At 50.4% G+C, this 22,818-nt stretch overlaps 1 protein-coding gene across 2 annotated transcripts in view; it reads right to left on the bottom strand.

The window, feature by feature from the left end:
- LOC138299103 (general transcription factor 3C polypeptide 4-like) overlaps positions 1–22,196 on the bottom strand; it is a 28,690-nt gene extending 6,494 nt beyond the window's left edge. The window contains exons 1-3 of one of the 2 annotated variants that reach the window (XM_069237121.1): positions 21,848–22,196; positions 3,265–5,010; positions 1,598–1,783 (exon numbers count right to left, since the gene is read on the bottom strand). In XM_069237121.1, the coding sequence (XP_069093222.1) occupies positions 1,721–1,783; positions 3,265–5,010; positions 21,848–22,093 (2,055 nt within the window). In that variant the 5' untranslated portion in view covers positions 22,094–22,196 and the 3' untranslated portion in view covers positions 1,598–1,720. Of the gene's footprint in view, positions 1–1,597; positions 1,784–3,264; positions 5,011–21,847 lie in introns of those variants that run through there. The other variant, XM_069237120.1, reaches the window with a different exon arrangement.
- Positions 22,197–22,818: the final 622 nt, after the last annotated feature.

Here is a 22,818-nt window from a genome sequence, read left to right as displayed (position 1 = left end):
TTAGTTCTGTAGGACTCACAGCTAACATTTTCCCTATGCTTGGTTTTGTTAACCTGAATTTAACAATATTTGAAGGCCGGATTTATAAACCAAAAAACACATTTTAATAGTTTTGCAAAACAAAAGAAAGCTGTTGCAGATATTGGAGACTGGAGAACTGATTATGCAAGCCCACTCATGGTACACAAGCCACAACTGAACTTATTTAGAGTATGGTAGAGCGGGACATCTGCCAACATCCGCCATAGTTAGAGTGCCACTGACATCAATGCACTCAAGCCCATGTCCTTCATCTGTCTAACTGTAAGTAAGGCCCTAAAACAGTGCTCCTCTAGCGTTTTAGACCCACTTTTTAGAACAACAAACTATGCGACCCACCTAACTTTAATAGACATTAGACAGGTGATTTCTTAATGTAACTAAAGCATCACGTAGCAGCACACTGTCCTTTACAGACAACACATTGTCCATGGAAATGCTTGCTAAATTTGCAGAGATATACAGTTTTACTGATAAAACTATACAGCACACAAATGATAATGTCTGGAAATTGGGTTTCAGTAAATATTTCTCATTTGTGCATCACCAGGGAAAGTATCTTTATTTGTTTTGATCCTAATAAAATCTTTGCTTCCATCACATTTCAGTATTACACATGTGCTTCACTTGTACTTTCCTAACTGCTGAACATGTACAACTCATTTTAAGGTATTTACATTTTGTTGTGTGTTACACAAAATGACATCCTGCAGCCCTTTCTTTCATACTCCTTGCACCCCAGCAAGACTGTCATATAATTCAATTTACTTTACTTTTCTTTCTGTGACTGCAAAGTGAGAGAAGTTTGTAAACACCAACCCCCATGCAAAAAACACAAGCAGCAGTTTGACAGAAGACATAGCCTGAATTTTGACCTCTGTCTTTGAAACACAGCAACTGTGAAAGATAAATAAAACAATTAAAGGAAAATTCCTAACTGGACTTTTCCTGCCACATAAATTGAAAATGAAAAGTAAACAGTTGACATAAGCGAGTCAATTCAAAGCGCCGCGGCCACCATGAGCGTGACAGCAAGAGTTATTGGCTCCCTTCGTGAATGTCTAAAAAGGATCGCTTCTGGGATGAAAGGCAAACCGAAACCGGAGGAGGGGCCATCACACGCTGTAACAGGAGGAAGCGGGACGTAGTGTGATGGCCAACAGAAATGTTCACTTAGTGAAATCGCCTAGGAGGAAACTCAGCACACAAAGGAGGGACATTTCACAAAATGCACCAATAAAAATGAAGCATTTGAGACAAGCACAACAATGAAAAAATAGCAGTAGTGGGTGTGGTTAAAAGCCCACAGAGAGATTACAACAGGCCAGAGCGCTTGCGCTCTACCCTAAAAATTTAAGGGCCTCTGTATTGATCTCTTGGACTTTCACGACCTACCAAAAATCAGCTACCGACCCACCAGTGGGTCGCCACCTACAATTTGGGAAACACTACCCTAAAACACTTCTACACAGATCACGATGCAAGAGAAACATGCCTGACACCTTGACAACATCCCTTGCACAGAAAAGCATTCTGTATGATTACACATCTCTCACTTCACCTTCCACAAGCTTTCAAATCATATTTATCTTCAAAGGGGAAGAAAGACCCCTTCTACTCACCAGGGCAAGGTGGCTTTTCAGCAGCAGCTTCCTACTGTTTCCAAGGTGTCTACGACAGATCAGCAGGACACTCTAGCAACACCACCCTGCTCTGGGACTGAATCTTGTTCTACAGATCTGTCCTGTATGAGCAAGAAGACACTTAAACAGTGACAACCGCCTCCATGTCACGTGCACTGAAGATGGACAGGTTCATTCCACTGCCCCCATTAACCCTTTTCCCACTAAAGCAAACAAAGATGAACAGGAAACTGCTTACATTACTTGGAAATAGCTGTCACAACTCCAAAACAAACATTTGCATTGCAATGGGTCTCGCGTTTGCTCGAGTTACAGCTATTAGCATTGTAAATTTCTAACCAGACTTTTCTTGCGACATATATTGAAAATGAAAAGTAAAACAGTTGATATAAGCAAGCCGATTCAAAGCGCCACAGCCGCTATGAGCATTAGTGCAAAGGAGAGACACAAAAGGAAAAAGGAGTTCGCTCGCAATCAATCCTGCAATTACCCATGTAACAGGGTCGGTGTCCAAGGCGGTAACAAAACCGCCCCAAGGAGGGACAAACGTAAAGCATTTACCAATTATAAAGCATTTTTGAGAGGCAAGCCCATGAACGAGTGATAATGATGAGCGTGCAGTGGGCGTGGGTAAAAGCCCACAGATAGATTACAACACGTCACAGCGCTTGCCCTCAATGCATACCTGCAGCTTCCCGAAGAGCGTATGTACCAGTGACTTTCTATCACTGACCTTTGCTGACCCAGAAACACAACTTGCCTTAGAACCCCGAATACAGGTCTTCCAAAGGAACCCAGCCTCTATTAACTCATGAAAGCCTTGTGGACTAGGGTCCTTGCCTGAGTATTTACCCAGCCTGCGACTTTCACTACAATATGCACAGACATGATTTTGTATTATGCCCCCTGAGAGCTATTCCAGACCTAGGTTTTGTGCTACGCTTACCTGAAGGGTTTTACCAAATACAGGAGGTGTGTTCCCACGACAAAAACAAAAACCTTTGGTTTTAATGGTGGAAACTGAATGCACGGTTACAAAGTATTGGGGAACCTACTTCAAGGTTCAGTGATAAACACAGGTTCATGCTCTAGCCTAATATGACAGGAGGCACATCTTCTGCAAGATTCATCAGTGATGGCTAGAAATGTTTAAAAAAAAAAAAAACACAAAAAAACACATTCAATGCGGCCACACTAACAATTGTTAGGAATAAAATTAAAATGCGGTGGGTGGGAGGTTAGTACTCTTTAGAGAAAAGAGTTCCACTTTAACAGCTAGTTTGGAGTCTTTGGAATACGTTTACACTATCCAAAAAGACAAACTTGCTCCACGCTAAAACCATATAGTGGTGTCTTGGTACCCTGAGGCAAAATTGGGACGGAGTTAAAGAAAGTCTAAAGTCTTAGTTAGACAACACGGTGCAGCCTTACACCAGTAAGCCGGTGACAACAACTCATGTACACGCATAATACAGAGTCAAATGCGCCACTTTCACTAGATATAATTTTTGATTTATTTAAATTAATTGATAGGCGAGCCAGATAATCTGAAAAGTATCCGTTTATGTTTCCCAAGACTTACCCGCGCAGCGTGGTCATCATACTTCTCGTCAGACGTTAAGAAGTTGCAGATACCGCTCACCGGGATGCTAGTGTCATCGGCACACTGTGTGTGCAGGTACACCTCTCCCAGGACTCGTTTCATGTGCTCGCGGACTACTCGCATTTCCACGGCTCTGATCTTCCCTTGCAGCTCTAGGACCTTCTCCTCCACTGGCGGTCCTTCGGCCACGCCCAATGGCGCGAGATCTGTTTCTCCCACTTCTCCTTTTTTGCTTTCCTGCTCCTCTGAGTCTTTCCTCTCCAACACATTGGCATCAGTCACCCGGATCTTTCTTTCACTGTACGAGGGCCTCCAGAGGACCTCTGAGGAGGACTTCCTTATTGACTGGCAATATATCCTTAGAAGAAACAATCTCAAGCGCCAGAAGTATATGCCCCCCTCCTCACTCTTTTTGTCCAAGGCTTCTTGTAAAAATGTGGGGATTTGTTTATCTTTTAAAATTTTGCCGCGTACGACGTCCATCAAATCCACTTGTTTGAAAAGGTTCTGCAGAGGTGACTCCAGAAGCTGCTCAATGGCTTCCTCAAAAGTCTTTAGAGTGACAAACTGAACTTGGTATGTTTTGTTCACCACAGAGTGGGCAGGGTCCAAGCCCTCGGTGGTCACGCAGGCCATGTAGGCGCCGCACGGGCTGAGACCCATGCCGTGGGTTGTGACAGGACCGAGAATATCGTTCAGCTTGATCAACTGGTGTTCGAATTTCAGCGCAGTGTCGGTGAAAACAGGACTCAGCTGGACCACGGTCCCATCTCCCAAACAAGTGTAAATAGTGCCGCTCTGCTTGTCCACCGTCATGAAGACTATGGGTGAAGAATGGAGTTCGGTTACGTGGGAGTTATGGATATTTAGATTAACTTTGCTGTATTGAAGCAGACACCAGAAGACATATGTCCCTCGTGCGGCCACCACAAGGCTGCAGGTGGATTCCAGGTGTGGGTGGTACAAGGAGAAGCACTGAATACTGTGCACAGGCATCTGGTCGGCATCTTGCCAAAGAACCAAGGGAAGCCTCACCGTGAAGTAGCCCTTGACTGGCGCCAGGTTGACGGGAAGGATTTTAATTGGTCCGTTGCTACTACCCACTATGAGCCCACGCATTTTACGGTTTGAATGTTCATACTCCCACCAGGATAAGATGCTAGGAGCAGCAACACCCGACTCAATGGTGTCGCAAGAAATGATGCACTCTTTCCCCCTGAATGGGCGCTGGAACTCCCAGACCGCGATGTTTCCATATTCAAAGAGAACGGCTAGGAGAATCGAGCCCACGTTGAGAATCTGGTTGTTTTGGGTTTTCTTGGTTGTAGTGCAGAGGGCCGACCACTCCATATGCTTTGGGGTCTGCATGCTCCGCCGCCGTTGGATCTCGGCTGCAGAGAGGTGACACTTGCATTGCTTAAAGTTGGCTTCGTAGAGCTCTCGTCCGTAGAGCTCAGTCAGGTCCACCAGTGGCGCCCACTGCAGCCGGTCCAGGCTGGAGTACACAGTCAGCCTGTTGTCCATCGTCAGTGTGGCCAAGAGGCATCGGCCATTGGCATCGCAGCCCATCGGGGACCAGCTGGCGTACCTGAACCCGTGCATGGATGGTAACGGTTGCCCTTCGGGGTTGAAACTTTGTTCCAACATAAAGTCCTGGATGACTGTTGGATCGCTGAATCCGGCGACCACTGGTTTTCTTTCTTCTGCTTCATCTTTTATGGCAACCTGAAATAAAACAACTATTCAATGAAACATCAAAAAAAATACATTTTGGTGCATAGGACAGCATTTCAGGTCCAGCAGGTGCAGGTACACAGTGTGTGAATACAATCATAGACAAGGTGGGATTATATCCCTATAGATAACTTTTTCAAAAGCCTGAGAGAGAAGAAGGACTAAAACTGTTCCCTGTGTTTAAGTGAAGTTTGGAGCAATCACCTTCAAGGAATAGAGCTTCTCAGTCCTCATTCTGTAGCCACCGTCTTTCCAAACAAAGATTCTGCAACTACTATTCAGAGTTAGTTTTTGGGTGGAATCCTGAATATCTCTTGTGGGGTCAGCGAGGGAACTGGTTTTTTAAAAACATTTTTAGAGAGAGTGGCAGCTTTGTGAACAACCACCTCCATGCTTTTCAAAGTAAACTAAAGTTTTTCAAAGTGATTCTTTGTTCTATATGTGAGGTGTGTGGAGGGGTTTTGTTTGGTATAATTTCCTTATGGGATAGTATCCAGTACTTGCTCTTATATGTAGTCAGATGCTCACCTCTAAGGGGAGATGAGTGTGTGTGGAGTGCAGCTCTCCACCGAATGTGCATCTGCCAGTCTGCAGTCATACTCCATGGGTCGGAGTCTGGTTTGTGGGGTTGGGGGGGTCACCTGGGACTCAGCACTTCAAGCAGGGATCCCGTCCCCTAGCAAAGCAGACAAGAACACAGTGCAGGATGGAAAAGTGGGACATTTTCTCTGCAATTTTACCACCATGTTTGGAAGAAGGCAAACTTGAATTGTATGGAATCCCCGTGGAATTTCAGAAGCACATGTATAACGCTAGCACATGCTGTGTCCAAGGAAATGTGAAAACTTCTATTCGCATATTTAACTTTTGTTTTTTGTTTCTCCAGAGGGAAACTGTTTCCCTTGTGCTAACCTGTTCCTCTCCAACACTTGCCATGGGCTCTTCCCTCCCCATTCCCACCAGGGATCCACTATAGCAGGCGAGGTCTGTCTGGAACGTGCACTAACCACTGCCCAGCCCTATTGGTGAGAGCAGAAATCCCACCAGAACAGTCGAGTTTCCAGATGAGCACATGCCAAGGGACAATGCCACCCACCCAGAGTATCCATCAGGACTGTACATGAACATCCAAGTCAACACATAGGCTCTCAAATAAATGTTTACACAAGGACATCACACCAGTGCTGGTGGGCAGAGTCTGGAGGGGGCATGGTACCCTCGCAAATGGCACCAGCAAACCTGGAAATCCAACCACTTGGGAGCAGTTCCTCTTTTCGCAAATTCAGGCCGGATGAGCACCGATGCAGAGAGCTGTGTGAGGAGGGCAGAGCGGGTGTGATTACAAGCACCAGGGCCCTGCTGCTGGTTCATTAGAGGAGAACCACAGAGAAGCCTTTGAAATGTTAAAATGTGCCCGGATCCTCTTTCAGATGTAATAACTGTGTGATCAGCTGGGGGGGCTCAGTCAAGCAATGCCGAGGATCCTCGCAAGTGATGAAGAGGGGACGAAGCTGTGGATAGAGGGTGATTCACAGTGTTATTTATTCTGGGGTTGCAGAGGTGCACCGACAAACCTAAGCAAACGCCCTCTAGATCACTGATTCCCAAAACTTTTTAGAACAACCTACTTTTTTTATGACACACTTTTGCGACCCACCTAGTTATAATGGACATGAGGAGAGATTTTTTTTTTTTTTTGTATAACTAAAGCTGGGTGTGGTAGCACATTGTTATTTGCAGGCAGCACATTTTCCATTGAAGTGGGGACTTAATGTGCACAGATATACAGTTGTATAGATAGAACTGTACTGCAAACAAATGCTAATGCGTGGAAATCGGTTTTCAGTAAATATTTGCGCATCACCAAGAAAAGGTGTCTTCATTTGTTCAGATCTTACTAAAATCTTTGTTTCCCTCACAGATCTGAATTACAGAAAAAAACGTGCTTCATTTTTGCTTTCCTAACTGCTGAATGTGTAGAGTTCATTTACAGGTATTTACATTTTGTTGTGTGATAGTTAAAAATGACCCACTACAGCCTTTCCTTTCATACTCCCTGTACCCCTGCAGGATTGTCACATAATTCAATTTATTTTTATTTTTTTGAATACCGAGTGAGAGGAGTTTGCAAAGACCATCAACAACAGAAGACATATGCTGACATTTGACCTCTGTCTTTCAAGTTGCAGCGAAATGTGACAAGATAAAGAATTTAAAGACATCCTTACTTATTGCTTGGACTTTGGCGACCCACTAGGCTGGTGGGACCCACAGTTTGGGAAACGCTGCTCTTTAGTGTATTTTGTTTTCATGGGAGTGGGGGTGTCTTCGGGGCTGTCCTGTGCACCCTAACTCTCCCTCTGTGCCAACTTGGTCCTGAGCCCCACATTTATAAAACACATTTGTTCACATTTTTACTTTTTTCTTATAATGAATTCTCCCAAATGTCGACAGGCTCTGATTTCTAATTTTGGTGATGCAGCTTGCATGTTAAAATACCAACAAGCCTAAAATCGTGTCACCTCATTCGAGAAATGGTGGTTATTTTATCAAACTCAAACCTACTTATTTTGTCGTCCAGAGAAGAGTGAAATGCCAAGCTGGCCCTTCAAGGATTCCATCCTCCGGCCTGTGGCTCGTGGGCTACAAAGTCCAGGTAGATTTGTACAACAAACACATAACCGCCCCCCTCACCCCTTGGTGTGGTCTCCAATAGGTACCCCAATTCAAAGACTGGAGATCTGGTGTGGCAGTGGCTGAGTTCAGGAGAGAGGGGTAATTAGCCATCCAGGGCTAGCTGTGTGGTCTCAAGGGATGCATCCCTGCCCCTCACCCCTTGCTGTGGTCTCCAATAGGTACCCCAATTCAAAGACTGGAGGTCTGGTGTGGCAGTGGCTGTGTTCAGGAGAGAGGGGTAATCAGCCATCCAGGGCTAGGTGTGTGGTCTCAAGGGATGCATCCCACAGGGAATGAAACTAGTGAACTGTTGAGTAAAGTACCCCTTGCACTAGTGATATTAACAACTGTTGCACAGTGGTGGGAACACGTCACCTGCAGATCTCCAGAGAGAAACTGTTTCCCCGCTGCAGAAACTCTTCACTACAGAGGAACTCCCACCCCCTGTATCACACACTTCTACAGCATGTGCATTAACAGCTCAGACTACCTTACAGCCATCTAAGCCTCTAGCAGGCAAGTAAATTACACATCACAGCATCAGCCACTGAACCTCATGAGCTATCGTGGCGGTGAAAGAACTGACAGGATGCAGCCTTCTGTGGCATGCTCCCAGCTCACTCAGCTTTGGGCGTCTTCCCACAAGATCTATTAACACACCACACGGATATCTGAAAGGTGAGATGGATTTAAATGGCTTAATGTTATTACATCATACATTTTAGTTGATAAAAGCACCTGCGATTCGGAAATGAAAAGGGCAGCATTTGAATAGCACATTTAAAGTGAACTACATTCAGGCAGTTAATTAAAAATCATATTAATCACCAAGCTGTTTTTTTTTTTAATCTTTCATTGAAGGATGAAACGCAGAACAGGCCGCCCCAGGGATTTGAAACTGTTAACCTACAGGTCAAGCCCATATCAGTAGACATGTTAACCAGTGAACTATATTATCTAAAGAAGGGATTAAAATGAAATTCTTACTCGAATATGTTGAGTTAATTAATAATTCTAACAGTATCCGACCCTGAGATTCCAGCCCGAACTCCAAGTAGAGCAAGGGGGGCGCCAGGCTCTGGCCAAAAGAAGCATTACACAGAAAAGTTTTTTGTTTTGAGCAGAAACATGTTAGTACATTTTTAAAAAGGCAACAGTACTTAACTACAATGTTTAAATAGGTCTAGACATATTTAAACAATCCAATCTTTATAAAATAATTGTGAAAAATTCTGAGGGGGACCCAATGATTTTTATTTTTCAACTGGGGGGTGCAGCATTAAAAAGTCTGGAGACCACTGATAGAGGGAGAGCGTGTCTGATGTGTCAGTTCTGCGGTGCCAGGCCATTCTGCACACAAGGACAGAGGGGCATCCCTGTATTCCTGTGGCTACCTCACTATTCACAAACTGGTACACACTGCAAGACACAGGCGTAGTCCAGGAGCCCGCTCACGTTACTACTCTGGTGGCAAGCTGCACAGCAAGTCAGCTGACAACAGAACTACTTTGTGCAACTTCTTCAGATATCAGTCTGTGACTGGGGGGTGAATGTTTGATTTGCTCTGCACTCCGTCCATCATCTGTTGTTTTTGCTTTTGTCGCCCCAAGTGGGAAGGGTATGCCCAGACGTGGGTCCCGTGCTTCCTATGCCACCAGATTTCAGCTAGCCTGGCTGATGAAGGGTGATACCCTGAAACCGGTCCCAGGATGCTTGTTTCCGGTCCAGTGAGGACCTGGCTTGGCAGTTCGGGCTGGACTGTTCCCATGAGGAACAGAGTCAAGACTGATTTGCATATGGCTGGGTCCAACCTGGGGTGGCGTGGTGAGCAAAAAAAAAAACGATGGATTAAACCCAGATCTTTGTGACTGGGGATGAATGTTTGATTTGCTCTGCATTCCGTCCATCATCTGTTCTTTTTGCAGCAGTCTCAGTGTATGTCAGCAGTGGTAGTATGTCAGCAATGCCTGATGGTGAGGTGCACTGTGGGAGCTCTGCCGCAGTGATAGTGAGGTGTATACCGCGGGAGCTCCACTGCAGTCTCTGTGCTGGTATGTCAGCAGTGCCCAAAGGTGAGGTGCACTGTGGGAGCCCCGCTGCAGTCTCGCTGCTGGTATGTCAGCAGTGCCTGATGGTGAGGTGCACTGTGGGAGCTCCGCTGCAGTGATGGTGAGGTGCACTGTGGGAGCCCCGCTGCAGTCTCGCTGCTGGAATGTCAGCAATGCCTGATGGTGTGGTGCACCGTGGGAGCTCCGCTGCAGTCTCGGGGCTGGTATGTCAGCAGTGCCTGATGGTTAGGTGCACCGTGGGAGCTCCGCTGCAGTCTCAGTGCAGGTATGTTAGCAGTGCCTGATGGTGAGGTGCACTGTGGGAGCTCCGCTGCAGTCTCGGTGCGGGTATGTCAGCAATGCCTGATGGTGAGGTGCACCGTGGGAGCTCCGCTGCAGTCTCGGTGCTGGTATGTCAGCAATGCCTGATGGTGAGGTGCACTGTGGGAGCTCCGCTGCAGTCTCTGGGCTAGTATGTCAGCAGTGCATGATGGTGAGGTGCACCGTGAGACCTCCGCTGCAGTCTCGGTTCTGGTAAGTCAGCAGTGCCTGATGATGAAGTGCACTGTGGGAGCTCCACTTCAGTCTCTGTGCTGGTATGTCAGCAGTGCCTGATGGTGAGGTGCACTGCAGAGCCTGATGGTGAGGTGCACCGTGGGAGCTCCGCTGCAGTCTCGGGCTGGTATGTCAGCAGTGCCTGATGGTTAGGTGCACCATGGGAGCTCCGCTGCAGTCTCTGTGCAGGTATGTTAGCAGTGCTTGATGGTGAGGTGCACTATGGGAGCTCCGCTGCAATCTCAGTGTATGTAAGCAGTGACTGATGGTGAGGTGCACCGTGGGAGCTCCACTGAAGTCTCAGTGCTGGTATGTCAGCAGTGCCTGATGGTGAAGTGCACCGGGTGGGCTCTGCTGCAGTCTCGGTGCTGGTATGTAAGCAGTGCCTGATGGTGAGGTACACCGGGTGAGCTCCGCTGCAGTCTTGGTGCTGGTATGTCAGCAGTGCCTGATGGTGAAGTGCACTGTGGGAGCTCCGCTGCAGTCTCGGGCTGGTATGTCAGCAGTGCCTGATGGTTAGGTGCACTGTGGGAGCTACGCTGCAGTCTCGGTGCTGGTATGTCAGCAGAGCTTGATGGTGAGGTGCAGTGTGGGAGCTCAGCTGCAGTGATGGTGAGGGGCACTGTGTGAGCTCCGCTGCAATCTCAGTGTATGTCAGCAGTGCCTGATGATGAGGTGCACTGTGGGAGCTCCGCTGCAATCTCAGTGTATGTCAGCAGTGCCTGATGGTTAGGTGCACTGTGGGAGCTACGCTGCAGTCTCGGTGCTGGTATGTCAGCAGTGGCTGATGGTGAGGTGCACTGTGTGAGCACCGCTGGAGTCTCTGTGCTGGTATGTCAGCAGTGCCTGATGCTGAGGTGCACTGTGGGGGCTCCGCTGCAATCTCGGTGCTGGTATGTCAGAAGTGCCTGATGGTGAGGTGCACCGGGTGAGCTCCGCTGCAGTCTTGGTGCTGGTATGTCAGCAGTGCCTAATGGTTAGGTGCACTGTGGGAGCCCCGCTGCATTCTCAGTGTATAAACAACAGATGATGGACAGAATGCAGAGCAAATCAAACATTCACCCCCAGTCACAGACCTGGGTTTAATCCATCAGTTTTTTAGCTTGCCATGCCATTAAAGTTTGGAACCAGCCATATGCAAATCAGTCTTGATCCTCTTCCCCATGGGAACAGTCCAGCCCGAACTGCCAAGCCAGGTCCTCCCTGGACCAAAAAAAAGCACCCTGGGACCGGTTTCAGGGTATCACCCTTCATCAGCCAGGCTAACGGAAATCTGGTGGCATAGGAAGCACGGGACCCTCGTCTGGGCATACCCTTCCCACTTGGGGTGACAAAAGCAAAAACAACAGATGATGGACGGAATGCAGAGCAAATCAAACATTCACCCCGAGTCACAGATCTGGGTTTAATCCATCCTTTTTTTTTTACTTGCCATGCCATTCCAGTTTGGAACCAGCCATATGCAAATCAGTCTTGACCCTGTTCCCCATGGGAACAGTCCAGCCCAAACTGCCAGGCCAGGTCCTCCCTGGACCAAAAAAAAGCACCCTGGGACCGGTTTCAGGGTATCACCCTTCATCAGCCAGGCTAGCTTAAATCTGGTGCATAGCAAGCACAGGACTCACGTCTGGGCATACCCTTCCCACTTGGGGCGACAAAAGCAAAAACAACAGATGATGGACGGAATGCAGAGCAAATCAAACATTCACCCCCAGCCACAGATCTGGGTCCAACCTGGGGTGGCGTGGTGAGCAAAAAAACGATGGATTAAACCCAGATCTTTGCATCTGTTGCCCCAAGTGGGAAGGGTGTGCCCAGACGTGGGTCCCGTGCTCACTGCGCCACTGGATTCAAGCTAGCCTAGCTGATGAAGAGTGATACTCTGAAACCGGTCCCAGGATGCTTGTTTCTAGTCCAGAGAGGACCTGGCTTGGCAGTTTGGGATGGAATGTTCCCATGAGGAACAGGGTCAAGACTGATTTGCATATGGCTGTGTCCAACCTGGGGTGGCGTGGTGAGCAAAAACTGATGGATTAAACCCATATCTTTGTGACTGGGGGGGAGTGTTTGATTTGCTCTGCATTCCGTCCATCGTCTGTTCTTTTTGCATTTGTTGCCCCAAGTGGGAAGGGTATGCCCAGACGTGGGTCCCGTGCTCACTGCGCCACTGGATTCAAGTTAGCCTAGCTGATGAAGGGTGATACCCTGAAACCGGTCGTAGGATGCTTGTTTCCGGTCCAGGGAGGACCTTGCTTGGCAGTTCGGGCTGGACTGTTCCCATGAGGAACAGGGTCAAGACTGATTTGCATATGGCTGGGTCCAACCTCCATATCTTTGTGACTGAGGATGAATGTTTGATTTGCTCTGCATTACGTCCATCATCTGTTCTTTTTGCAGCAGTCTCAGTGTATGTCAGCAGTGGTAGTATGTCAGCAATGCCTGATGGTGAGGTGCACTGTCGGAGCTCTGCCGCAGTGATAGTGAGGTGCACCATGGGAGCTCCGCTGCAGTGTACTGTGGGAGCTCCGCTTCAGTCTCGTTGCTGGTATGTCAGCAGTGCATAATGGTTAGGTGCACTGTGGGAGCCCCGCTGCAGTCTCAGTGTATGTCAGCTGTGGTGGTATGTCAGCAGTGCCTGATGGTGAAGTGAACTGTGGGAGCTACGCTTCAGTCTCGGTGCTGGTATGTCGGCAGTGCCTGATGGTGAGGTGCACCGTGGGAGCTCTGCTGCAGTCTTGGTGCTGGTATGTCAGCAGTGCCTGATGGTGAGGTGCACCGGGTGAGCTCCACTGCAGTCTCGGTGCTGGAATGTCAGCAGTGCCTGATGGTGAGGTGCACTGTGGGAGCTCCGCTGCAGTCTCTGTGCAGGTATGTTAGCAGTGCCTGATGGTGAGGTGCACTATGGGAGCTCCGCTGCAATCTCAGTGTATGTCAGCAGTGCCTGATGGTGAGGTGCACCGTGGGAGCTCCACTGAAGTCTCAGTGCTGGTATGTCAGCAGTGCCTGATGGTGAAGTGCACCGGACGGGCTCCGCTGCAGTCTCGGTGCTGGTATTTAAGCAGTGCCTGATGGTGAGGTACACCGGGTGAGCTCCGCTGCAGTCTTGGTGATGGTATGTCAGTAGTGCCTGATGGTGAAGTGCACTGTAGGAGCTCCGCTGCAGTCTCGGGCTGGTATGTCAGCAGTGCCTGATGGTTGGGTGCACTGTGGGAGCTACGCTGCAGTCTCTGTGCTGGTATGTCAGCAGAGCTTGATAGTGAGGTGCACTGTGGGAGCTCCGCTGCAGTGATGGTGAGGGGCACTGTGTGAGCTCCGCTGCAATCTCAGTGTATGTCAGCAGTGCCTGATGGTGAGGTGCACTGTGGGAGCTCCGCTGCAATCTCAGTGTATGTCAGCAGTGCCTGATGGTTAGGTGCACTGTGTGAGCTACGCTGCAGTCTCGGTGCTGGTATGTCAGCAGTGCCTGATGGAGAGGTGCACTGTGTGAGCACCTCTGGAGTCTCGGTGCTGGTATGTCAGCAGTGCCTGATGCTGAGGTGCACTGTGGGAGCTCTGCTGCAGTCTCAGTGCTGGTATGTCAGCAGTGCATGATGGTGAGGTGCACTGTGGGAGCTCCGCTGCAGTCTCAGTGCTGGTATGTCAGCAGTGCCTGATGGTGAGGTGTACTGTGGGAGATCCGCTTCAGTCTCGTTGCTGATATGTCAGCAGTGCCTAATGGTTAATTGCACTGTGGAGCTCCGCTGCAGTCTCGGTGCTGGTAAGTCAGCAGAGCCTGATGGTGAAGTGAACTGTGGGAGCTCTGCTTCAGTCTCTGTGCTGGTATGTCGGCAGTGCCTGATGGTGAGGAGCACCGTGGGAGCTCCGCTGCAGTTTCGGTGCTGGTATGTCAGCAGTGCCTGATGGTGAGGTGCACCGGGTGAGCTCTGCTGCGGTCCAAGTGCTGGTATGTCATCAGTGCCTGGTGGTGACGTGCACTGTGGGAGCTCCGCTGCAGTCTCATTGCTGGTATGTCGGCAGTGCCTGATGGTGAGGTGCCCCGTGGGAGCTCCGCTGCAGTCTCGGTGCTGGTGTGCCAGCAGTGCCTGATGGTGAGGGGTACAGCAGTGAATGATGGTGAGGTGTACAGCCGTGCCTGATGGTGAGGTGCACCGTGGGAGCTCCGCTGCAGTCTCGGGGCTGGTATGTCAGCAGTGCCTGATGGTTAGGTGCACCGTGGGAGCTTCGCTTCAGTCTCTGTGCAGGTATGTAAGCAGTGCCTGATGGTGAGGTGCACTATGGGAGCTCCGCTGCAATCTCAGTGTATGTCAGCAGTGCCTGATGGTGAGGTGCACCGTGGGAGCTCCACTGAAGTCTCAGTGCTGGTATGTCAGCAGTGCCTGATGGTGAAGTGCACCGGGTGGGCTCCGCTGCAGTCTCGGTGCTGGTATTTAAGCAGTGCCTGATGGTGAGGTACACCGGGTGAGCTCCGCTGCAGTCTCGGGCTGGTATGTCAGCAGTGCCTGATGGTTAGGTGCACTGTGGGAGCTACGCTGCAGTTTCTGTGCTGGTATGTCAGCAGAGCTTGATGGTGAGGTGCACTGTGGGAGCTCCGCTGCAGTGATGGTGAGGGGCACAATGTGAGCTCCGCTGCAATCTCAGTGTATGTCAGCAGTGCCTGATGGTGAGGTGCACTGTGGGAGCTCCGCTGCAATCTCAGTGTATGTCAGCAGTGCCTGATGGTTAGGTGCACTGTGTGAGCTACGCTGCAGTCTCGGTGCTGGTATGTCAGCAGTGCCTGATGGTGAGGTGCACTGTGTGAGCACAGCTGGAGTCTCGGTTTTGGTATGTCAGCAGTGCCTGATGCTGAGGTGCACTGTGGGAGCTCCGCTGCAGTCTCAGTGCTGGTATGTCAGCAGTGCATGATGGTGAGGTCCACCGGGTGAGCTCTGCTGCGGTCCAAGTGCTGGTATGTCAGCGGTGCCTGATGGTGAGGTGCACTGTGGGAGCTCCGCTGCAGTCTCAGTGCTGGTATGTCAGCAGTGCCTGATGGTGAGGTGTACTGTGGGAGCTCCGCTTCAGTCTCGTTGCTGATATGTCAGCAGTGCCTAATGGTTAAGTGCACTGTGGAGCTCCGCTGCAGTCTCGGTGCTGGTAAGTCAGCAGAGCCTGATGGTGAAGTGAACTGTGGGAGCTCTGCTTCAGTCTCTGTGCTGGTATGTCGGCAGTGCCTGATGGTGAGGAGCACCGTGGGAGCTCCGCTGCAGTATCGGTGCTGGTATGTCAGCAGTGCCTGATGGTGAGGTGCACCGGGTGAGCTCTGCTGCGGTCTCAGTGCTGGTATGTCATCAGTGCCTGGTGGTGACGTGCACTGTGGGAGCACCGCTGCAGTCTCAGAGCTGGTATGTCGGCAGTGCCTGATGGTAAGGTGCCCCGTGGGAGCTCCGCTGCAGTCTCGGTGCTGGTATGCCAGTAGTGCTTGATGGTGAGGTGTACAGCAGTGCCTGATGGTGAGGTGCGCCGTGGGAGCTCTGCTGCAGTCTCTGTGTTGGTATGTCAGCAGTGCCTGATGGTGAGGGGTACAGCAGTGAATGATGGTGAGGTGTACAGCCGTGCCTGATGGTGTGGTGCACCGTGGGAGCTCCGCTGCAGTCTCGGGGCTGGTATGTCAGCAGTGCCTGATGGTTAGGTGCACCGTGGGAGCTCCGCTGCAGTCTCAGTGCAGGTATGTTAGCAGTGCCTGATGGTGAGGTGCACTGTGGGAGCTCCGCTGCAGTCTCGGTGCGGGTATGTCAGCAGTGCCTGATGGTGAGGTGCACTGGGTGAGCTCCGCTGCAGTCTCGGTGCTGGTATGTCAGCAGTGCCTGATGATGAGGTGCACCGTGGGAGCACCGCTGCAGTCCCGGTGCTGGTATGTCGGCAATGCGTGATGGTGAAGTGCACCGTGAGAGCTCCGCTGCAGTCTCAGTGCTGGTATGTCAGCAGTGCCTGATGGTGAAGTGCACTGGGTGAGCTCTGCTGCAGTCTCGGTGCTGGTATGCCAGTAGTGCTTGATGGTGAGGTGTACAGCAGTGCCTGATGGTGAGGTGCGCCGTGGGAGCTCTGCTGCAGTCTCTGTGTTGGTATGTCAGCAGTGCCTGATGGTGAGGGGTACAGCAGTGAATGATGGTTAGGTGTACAGCCGTGCCTGATGGTGAGGTGCACCGTGGGAGCTCCGCTGCAGTCTCGGGGCTGGTATGTCAGCAGTGCCTGATGGTTAGGTGCACCGTGGGAGCTCCGCTGCAGTCTCAGTGCAGGTATGTCAGCAGTGCCTGATGGTGAGGTGCACTGTGGGAGCTCCGCTGCAGTCTCGGTGCGGGTATGTCAGCAGCGCCTGATGGTGAGGTGCACTGGGTGAGCTCCGCTGCAGTCTTGGTGCTGGTATGTCAGCAGTGCCTGATGATGAGGTGCACCGTGGGAGCACCGCTGCAGTCCCGGTGCTGGTATGTCAGCAATGCGTGATGGTGAAGTGCACCGTGAGAGCTCCGCTGCAGTCTCAGTGCTGGTATGTCAGCAGTGCCTGATGGTGAAGTGCACTGTGGGAGCTCCGCTGCAGTCTCTGAGCTGGTATGTCAGCAGTGCATGAAGGTGAGGTGCACTGTGGGAGCTTCGCTGCAGTGATGGTGAGGTGTACCGCGGGAGCTCCACTGCAGTCTCAGTGCTGGTATGTCAGCAGTGCCTGATGGTGAGGTACACTGTGGGAGCTCCGCTGCAGTCTCGCTGCTAGTATGACAGCAGTGCCTGATGGTGAGGTGCACTGTGTGAGCTCCGCTGCAGGGATGGTGAGGTGCACTGTGGGAGCTCCGCTGCAGTAATGGTGAGGTGCACTGTGGGAGCTCCGCTGCACTCTCGGTGCTGGCATGTCAGCAGTGCCTGATGGTGAGGTGCACTGGGTGGGCTCCGTTGCAGTCTCGATGCTGGTATGTCAGCAGTGCCTGATGGTGAGGTGCACTGTGGGAGCTCCGCTGCAGTCTCGGTGTATGTCAGCGGTGCCTGATGGTGAGGTGCACTGTGGGAGCTCCGCTGCAGTCTCTGTGCTGGTATGTCAGCGGTGCCTGATGGTGAGGTGCACTGTGGGAGCTTCGCTGCAGTCTCAGTGCCTGGTATGTCAGCGGTGCCTGATGGTGAGGTGTGCCGTGGGAGCTCCGCTGCAGCCTCAGTGCTGGTATGTCGGCAGTGTCTGATGGTGAGGGGTACAGCAGTGAATGATGGTGAGATGTACAGCCGTGCCTGATGGTGAGGTGCACTGTGGGAGCCCCGCTGCAGTCTCGCTGCTGGTATGTCAGCAGTGCCCGATGGTGAGGTGCACTGTGGGAGCTCCGCTGCAGTCTCAGTGCCAGGTATGTCAGCGGTGCCTGATGGTGAGGTGCGCCGTGGGAGCTCCGCTGCAGTCCCGGTGCTGGTATGTCAGCAATGCGTGATGGTGAAGTGCACCGTGGGAGCTCCGCTGCAGTCTCGGTGCTGGTATGTCAGCAGTGCCTGATGGTGAAGTGCACTGTGGGAGCTCCGCTGCAGTCTCGGAGCTGGTATGTCAGCAGTGCATGAAGGTGAGGTACACTGTGGGAGCTCCGCTGCAGTCTCGCTGCTGGTATGACAGCAGTGCCTGATGGTGAGGTGCACTGTGTGAGCTCCGCTGCAGGGATGGTGAGGTTCACTGTGGGAGCTCCGCTGCAGTAATGGTGAGGTGCATTGTGGGAGCTCTGCTGCATTCTCGGCGCTGGTATGTCAGCACTGCCTGATGGTGAGGTGTACTGCAGTGCCTGATTGTGAGGTGTACCGTGGGAGCTCCGCTGCAATCTCAGTGTATGTCAGCAGTGCCTGATTGTGAGGTGTACCGTGGGAGCTCCGCTGCAATCTCAGTGTATGTCAGCGGTGCCTGATGGTGAGGTGCGCCGTGGGAGCTCCGCTGCAATCTCAGTGTATGTCAGCGGTGCCTGATGGTGAGGTGCGCCGTGGGAGCTCCGCTGCAATCTCAGTGTATGTCAGCGGTGCCTGATGGTGAGGTGCGCCGTGGGAGCTCCGCTGCAGCCTCAGTGCTGGTATGTCGGCAGTGTCTGATGGTGAGGGGTACAGCAGTGAATGATGGTGAGATGTACAGCCGTGCCTGATGGTGAGGTGCACTGTGGGAGCCCCGCTGCAGTCTCGCTGCTGGTATGTCAGCAGTGCCCGATGGTGAGGTGCACTGTGGGAGCTCCGCTGCAGTCTCAGTGCCAGGTATGTCAGCGGTGCCTGATGGTGAGGTGCGCCGTGGGAGCTCCGCTGCAGCCTCAGTGCTGGTATGTCAGCAGTGAATGGTGCAGTCAGCACTCAGGTGCACTGTGGAATCTGACTGTCTCAGTAATGGAACCCACAGCTTTGTCTGTGGCAGGTCAGGACAGATGTGCACTATAAGACTTCTGTAAAGGTTGCTATATTGTGTGTCTGTGTGTGTACAATGAGCAGGAAAAAACAGAGGAGCGCCATGGCAGCTAATGGTGTCTCAGTAGGGGATTAAACCTGCAGTTTAGGCAGAGATGTCAGGAGAGGCCGGTAACTCTCTCAGCACCAAGATATCCGTCCATGGCGACTGGGAACATAGACAGGGCCATCTTTAGGACGGTGTGACCAGTGCGGATGCACTAGGCACTGACCTGGGGGGGGAGGCACTGGTCTCATGGGGTTTAGAAAACACGTGCTGCAGAGTTCCTTGTGAGTCCAGCTTTCTGGCAGCAATAGATATTTCAAGATAACTCTTGTGATTAATGTTCCTGCTAGAGAGTTTTGTCTAATGGCAGCTGTGACTCACCATAAAGTAGTGCAGAGAGTTAATGTGCCTGCTAAAAAGAACAGATCTGTATTTTATGTGGATTAATGCCTTATGCTTTCAAGCACTGAGGAGGTAAGAATTTTCCACAAATGGTGTTTATATATATCACTAAGGCTGGACTGAGGAGCCCATTATTGAAAGTGACAAATTGTTGGGTTTTAATCTTAATGGTCAACTCAAGCTCCAGAAATGCATCACTCTGGCCTTCCATGTGCATTACCAGCTTGGACTTATTCGAGGGATCATTAAACAATTCTTCCCAGAACCTAGGACAAGGAGAACACCATTCTCACCAACAGAGCGAACTTTTGCCTAGTCTCTTACATCTTGTTGCATGAGACAGTCATAATGATGGGCAATGACAACACTAAAACAAATTATAAATGGGAAGCACATATTACCTAAGCTGTGTCATAACCAAGAGCGAAGTTTAGAAAGAAAGGTATAACGGCACACATATCAGCAGTGGCCGGCATCAAACATCCTCATGCAGACGACATGTAACTGATGCTGTCCCTCTTGGACAAAACACTCAACATCAGGAACAAGTTCATAACATGTATTACAGAAGTGGCCACCTGGATGAACTCCAATTACCTCAAACTGAACTCAACATAGACAACAAACTGAACATGACCGCCCAAGTCAACTCAGTGGTCTCACCCTGCTTCAACACCCTAAGGATGCTGAAGAAATTCTTCAAGTGGCTCTCATGCAATATTAGAAATGAGGTTCCCGGTTGGTTGGGGTAGGCATCTAAGGCAGACAGGAGCCACCACTCTAGTCAGGGCAAGGGACCTACATACCCAGGATAACCCCTGCTCATCCCCTTGGTAGCTTGGCACGAACAGTCAGGCTTATCCCAGAGTCAATGTGTACACACACCCAACTCAGTGACACAATAAATAGAGCACAAAGAAAACTCCACAACTTATATAAAAATAAACTGTATTACATAACACCTCCATAGACCAAAAACAACATAAATCAATAACACTCTGCTAAGCGACAAGTTGTCAGATCATCATCATTATGAATGCACATAGAGAAACATTACATAGTGCATATGTCATAATCCATTACCCCCCAGCACACATCAGATCAGGTCATGGAATGCAGGGAAAACACAGAGGGCAAAACATATCTTGGTGATAGGAGTGATGCCTCCACAGTAGGTGCTTGCTTGTGCCCCGGGGGCACTGAGGGAGACCCAAATGCACTTTCTAAAAGTGTCATTTCTACAATGGGAATAAACAAATTCACCTACTCCAGTAAACTGCATTTCTCACTACCATTCCAACCATAACAAACATGCCCATGCAAACCATCATAGATCAGAAAATACCAATTAGCCATATAAAAGGGCATTTCCAATGCAAGCCTACAAGAGATGCAGCATTCATAGCAGTGAGAAACCAAATAGACTGTTTTTCACTATTAGGGCAGGCCACACAATAAGGCACATGTCCTACCTCTTACATACGCAGCACCCTGCCCATGAGGCTACCTAGGGCTTACCTTAGGGTGGCCTACATGAAGTAAAAAGGGAGTTCCAGGCCTGGAAAGTAAATTTAGGTGCCACACCAGTAGGGCATTAAACTGCACACACAGGTCCTGCAGTGGCAGGCCTGAGACAAGTTTGAAAGGATACTTCTGTGGGTGGGGCGAGCTGTGATGGAGGCCCACTAGTAGCATTTAATTTACAGTCCCTAGGTACAAAGGATACCAATATACATGGGACTTGCAGGTAAAATTAAATGTGCCAGCCAGTCATACCAAATTTAGAAGGGAGAGAACATGCACTTTAGCACTGATCAGCGGTGATAAAATGCCCAGAGTCCTAGAGCCAACTAAAGGAGGTCAGAAAATACAGGAGAAGGAAGGCAAAAAGTTTGGTGATGACACTGGAAAAAAGGCCAGGTCCAACAGACAATAGGAAAACGATCACACAAGCCGTGATCACTAGCAGATTTGACGATGAGCACACCCTGTGTATGAAGGGATAACCAATCAGTTCACACGAAGAATGCACACATAGTGAGTACAACGCCAGGGAGCCCCACTACATATAGAGCACCTGGATAGTCTCACAGGTGATTAGCATGATAACCATGATAGCATAACAGCAGTGAAAAAAGTTAAAAACAAAGGGTCATGACATTACCAACAGTGACCCCTGGGATGGCAGCCACAGGACAATAGTGATGAATGATATCTGCAGCATGCGATAAAGTGAAAGCAAAAGCTGGTGATGACATCACTAGTATTCACCAATAGGAATGCATCAGACCCATTAAAACTGTTCCTGCCACTAATGCCCAAACATTCAGGATTTATAAAGCGCGGCTAATCACCCAAAAGGATATCCAGGCACTGAATTAAATGCCTAATAGCAAGGTCGTCTTACGAATTGGTGATGTCCTCAGTAGTGCCATACAGAACTTAAGGCTCAAAGCCACAAATAATACTTAGTTGTTTTAATAGGTAATGACCTCACCAGTCGTTACAAATGGATATTTAGTCGTAATAATGAGTAATTATGTCAGTGGACCAATGAGAATGCAGTCTTATTAATGAAAGATGACGTCATCGGCTGAGACCTGGATTCAGGCCGCGAGACAAACGCAGACATAACGGGCGCCAATAGAAAACAGGCAATCACAAACGCTGCTGACGTATTCAGCACGGCCGAATCGGCGTCCGGCTTCGGGGCACGTGGCGGGCTCACCTCGGGCGCGCGGGGCGGCTCCGTCACGACGCTGCGGCGCAGGAGCAGTTCGGGAGCGCTGCTGTGGATGTTGGAGACGTGCTCCAGCACCGACACGTCTCGGCTCGTGCACACCGACACGCAGTGGTCCTCGGACCAGCGCAGCGGCTGAGGGCCGGAGACGGGGTAGTGCAGTCGCACTGCCGGCTCCCGGCGCGTCGGGACGGCTCGGGGGCTCGAACCCGGCATCGCCCTCTCCACAGACATCCGGTCTTTCTCTCGGCCGCTCGCAACGGCGCTGTGACATCACGACGTCACCTGTTTTAGAGGCGACGGACATGTTGAGCGAGGACGAGTGGCATTGTTTATCCCTACCCAACATGGCCGCTGCCAACAACGTCGCCCACGTGCTTTTCCCCATGTGTTCGCACCAGGACCAACTCGACAGGCTGTTGGTCCGCTGGAGCCTGTGCACACAATAAATGCACCGCCGGGTAGCCCCCGCTATAGAACAGCAGGCTTCCTAGGAAACTGTATGGGGTTTTACACATTGCAAGTGACCAGCACAAAACAGCATAGAAAAAAAAAAGGTGATGCTGAAAGCTGCTGGTCAGATTACCAAAGTGTCATAATCTTGTTGAATCGAGGTGCAGTGACGCCAGGGAAATAAGGAAGAGTGAGAACAATTTAATTATCCGGGACATGGGTCACCACTGCTGCTTTGGAAGCTAGCAGGGCTGGCTTTTTGCATGGGCGAGCCAGGTGTGTCGCCAATTCTCAGAGAGACACACAGACCTGTCTGCATTAAGGTCATACAAAAATGGCTGCATCCACTGATTCAGTTTTAAGTGACGGTTAAGAGGAGACCAGCCAGGTAAAGTATATAAAAAGCATTTATTAATGTTTCCAGTATTTGCGATAAGGAGCCCACCACTAGCGTTCCTCTAGCACTGGCCACTCAGAGGTTTCTGACCAACAAACGGCGGCAGCAC

Source organism: Pleurodeles waltl, chromosome 6 (genome assembly GCF_031143425.1).
Source record: "Pleurodeles waltl isolate 20211129_DDA chromosome 6, aPleWal1.hap1.20221129, whole genome shotgun sequence".
Taxonomy (NCBI): Eukaryota; Metazoa; Chordata; class Amphibia; order Caudata; family Salamandridae; genus Pleurodeles; species Pleurodeles waltl.
Note: the sequence above shows the minus strand (reverse complement) of the source record. Positions and strands in the feature narration are given on the sequence as shown.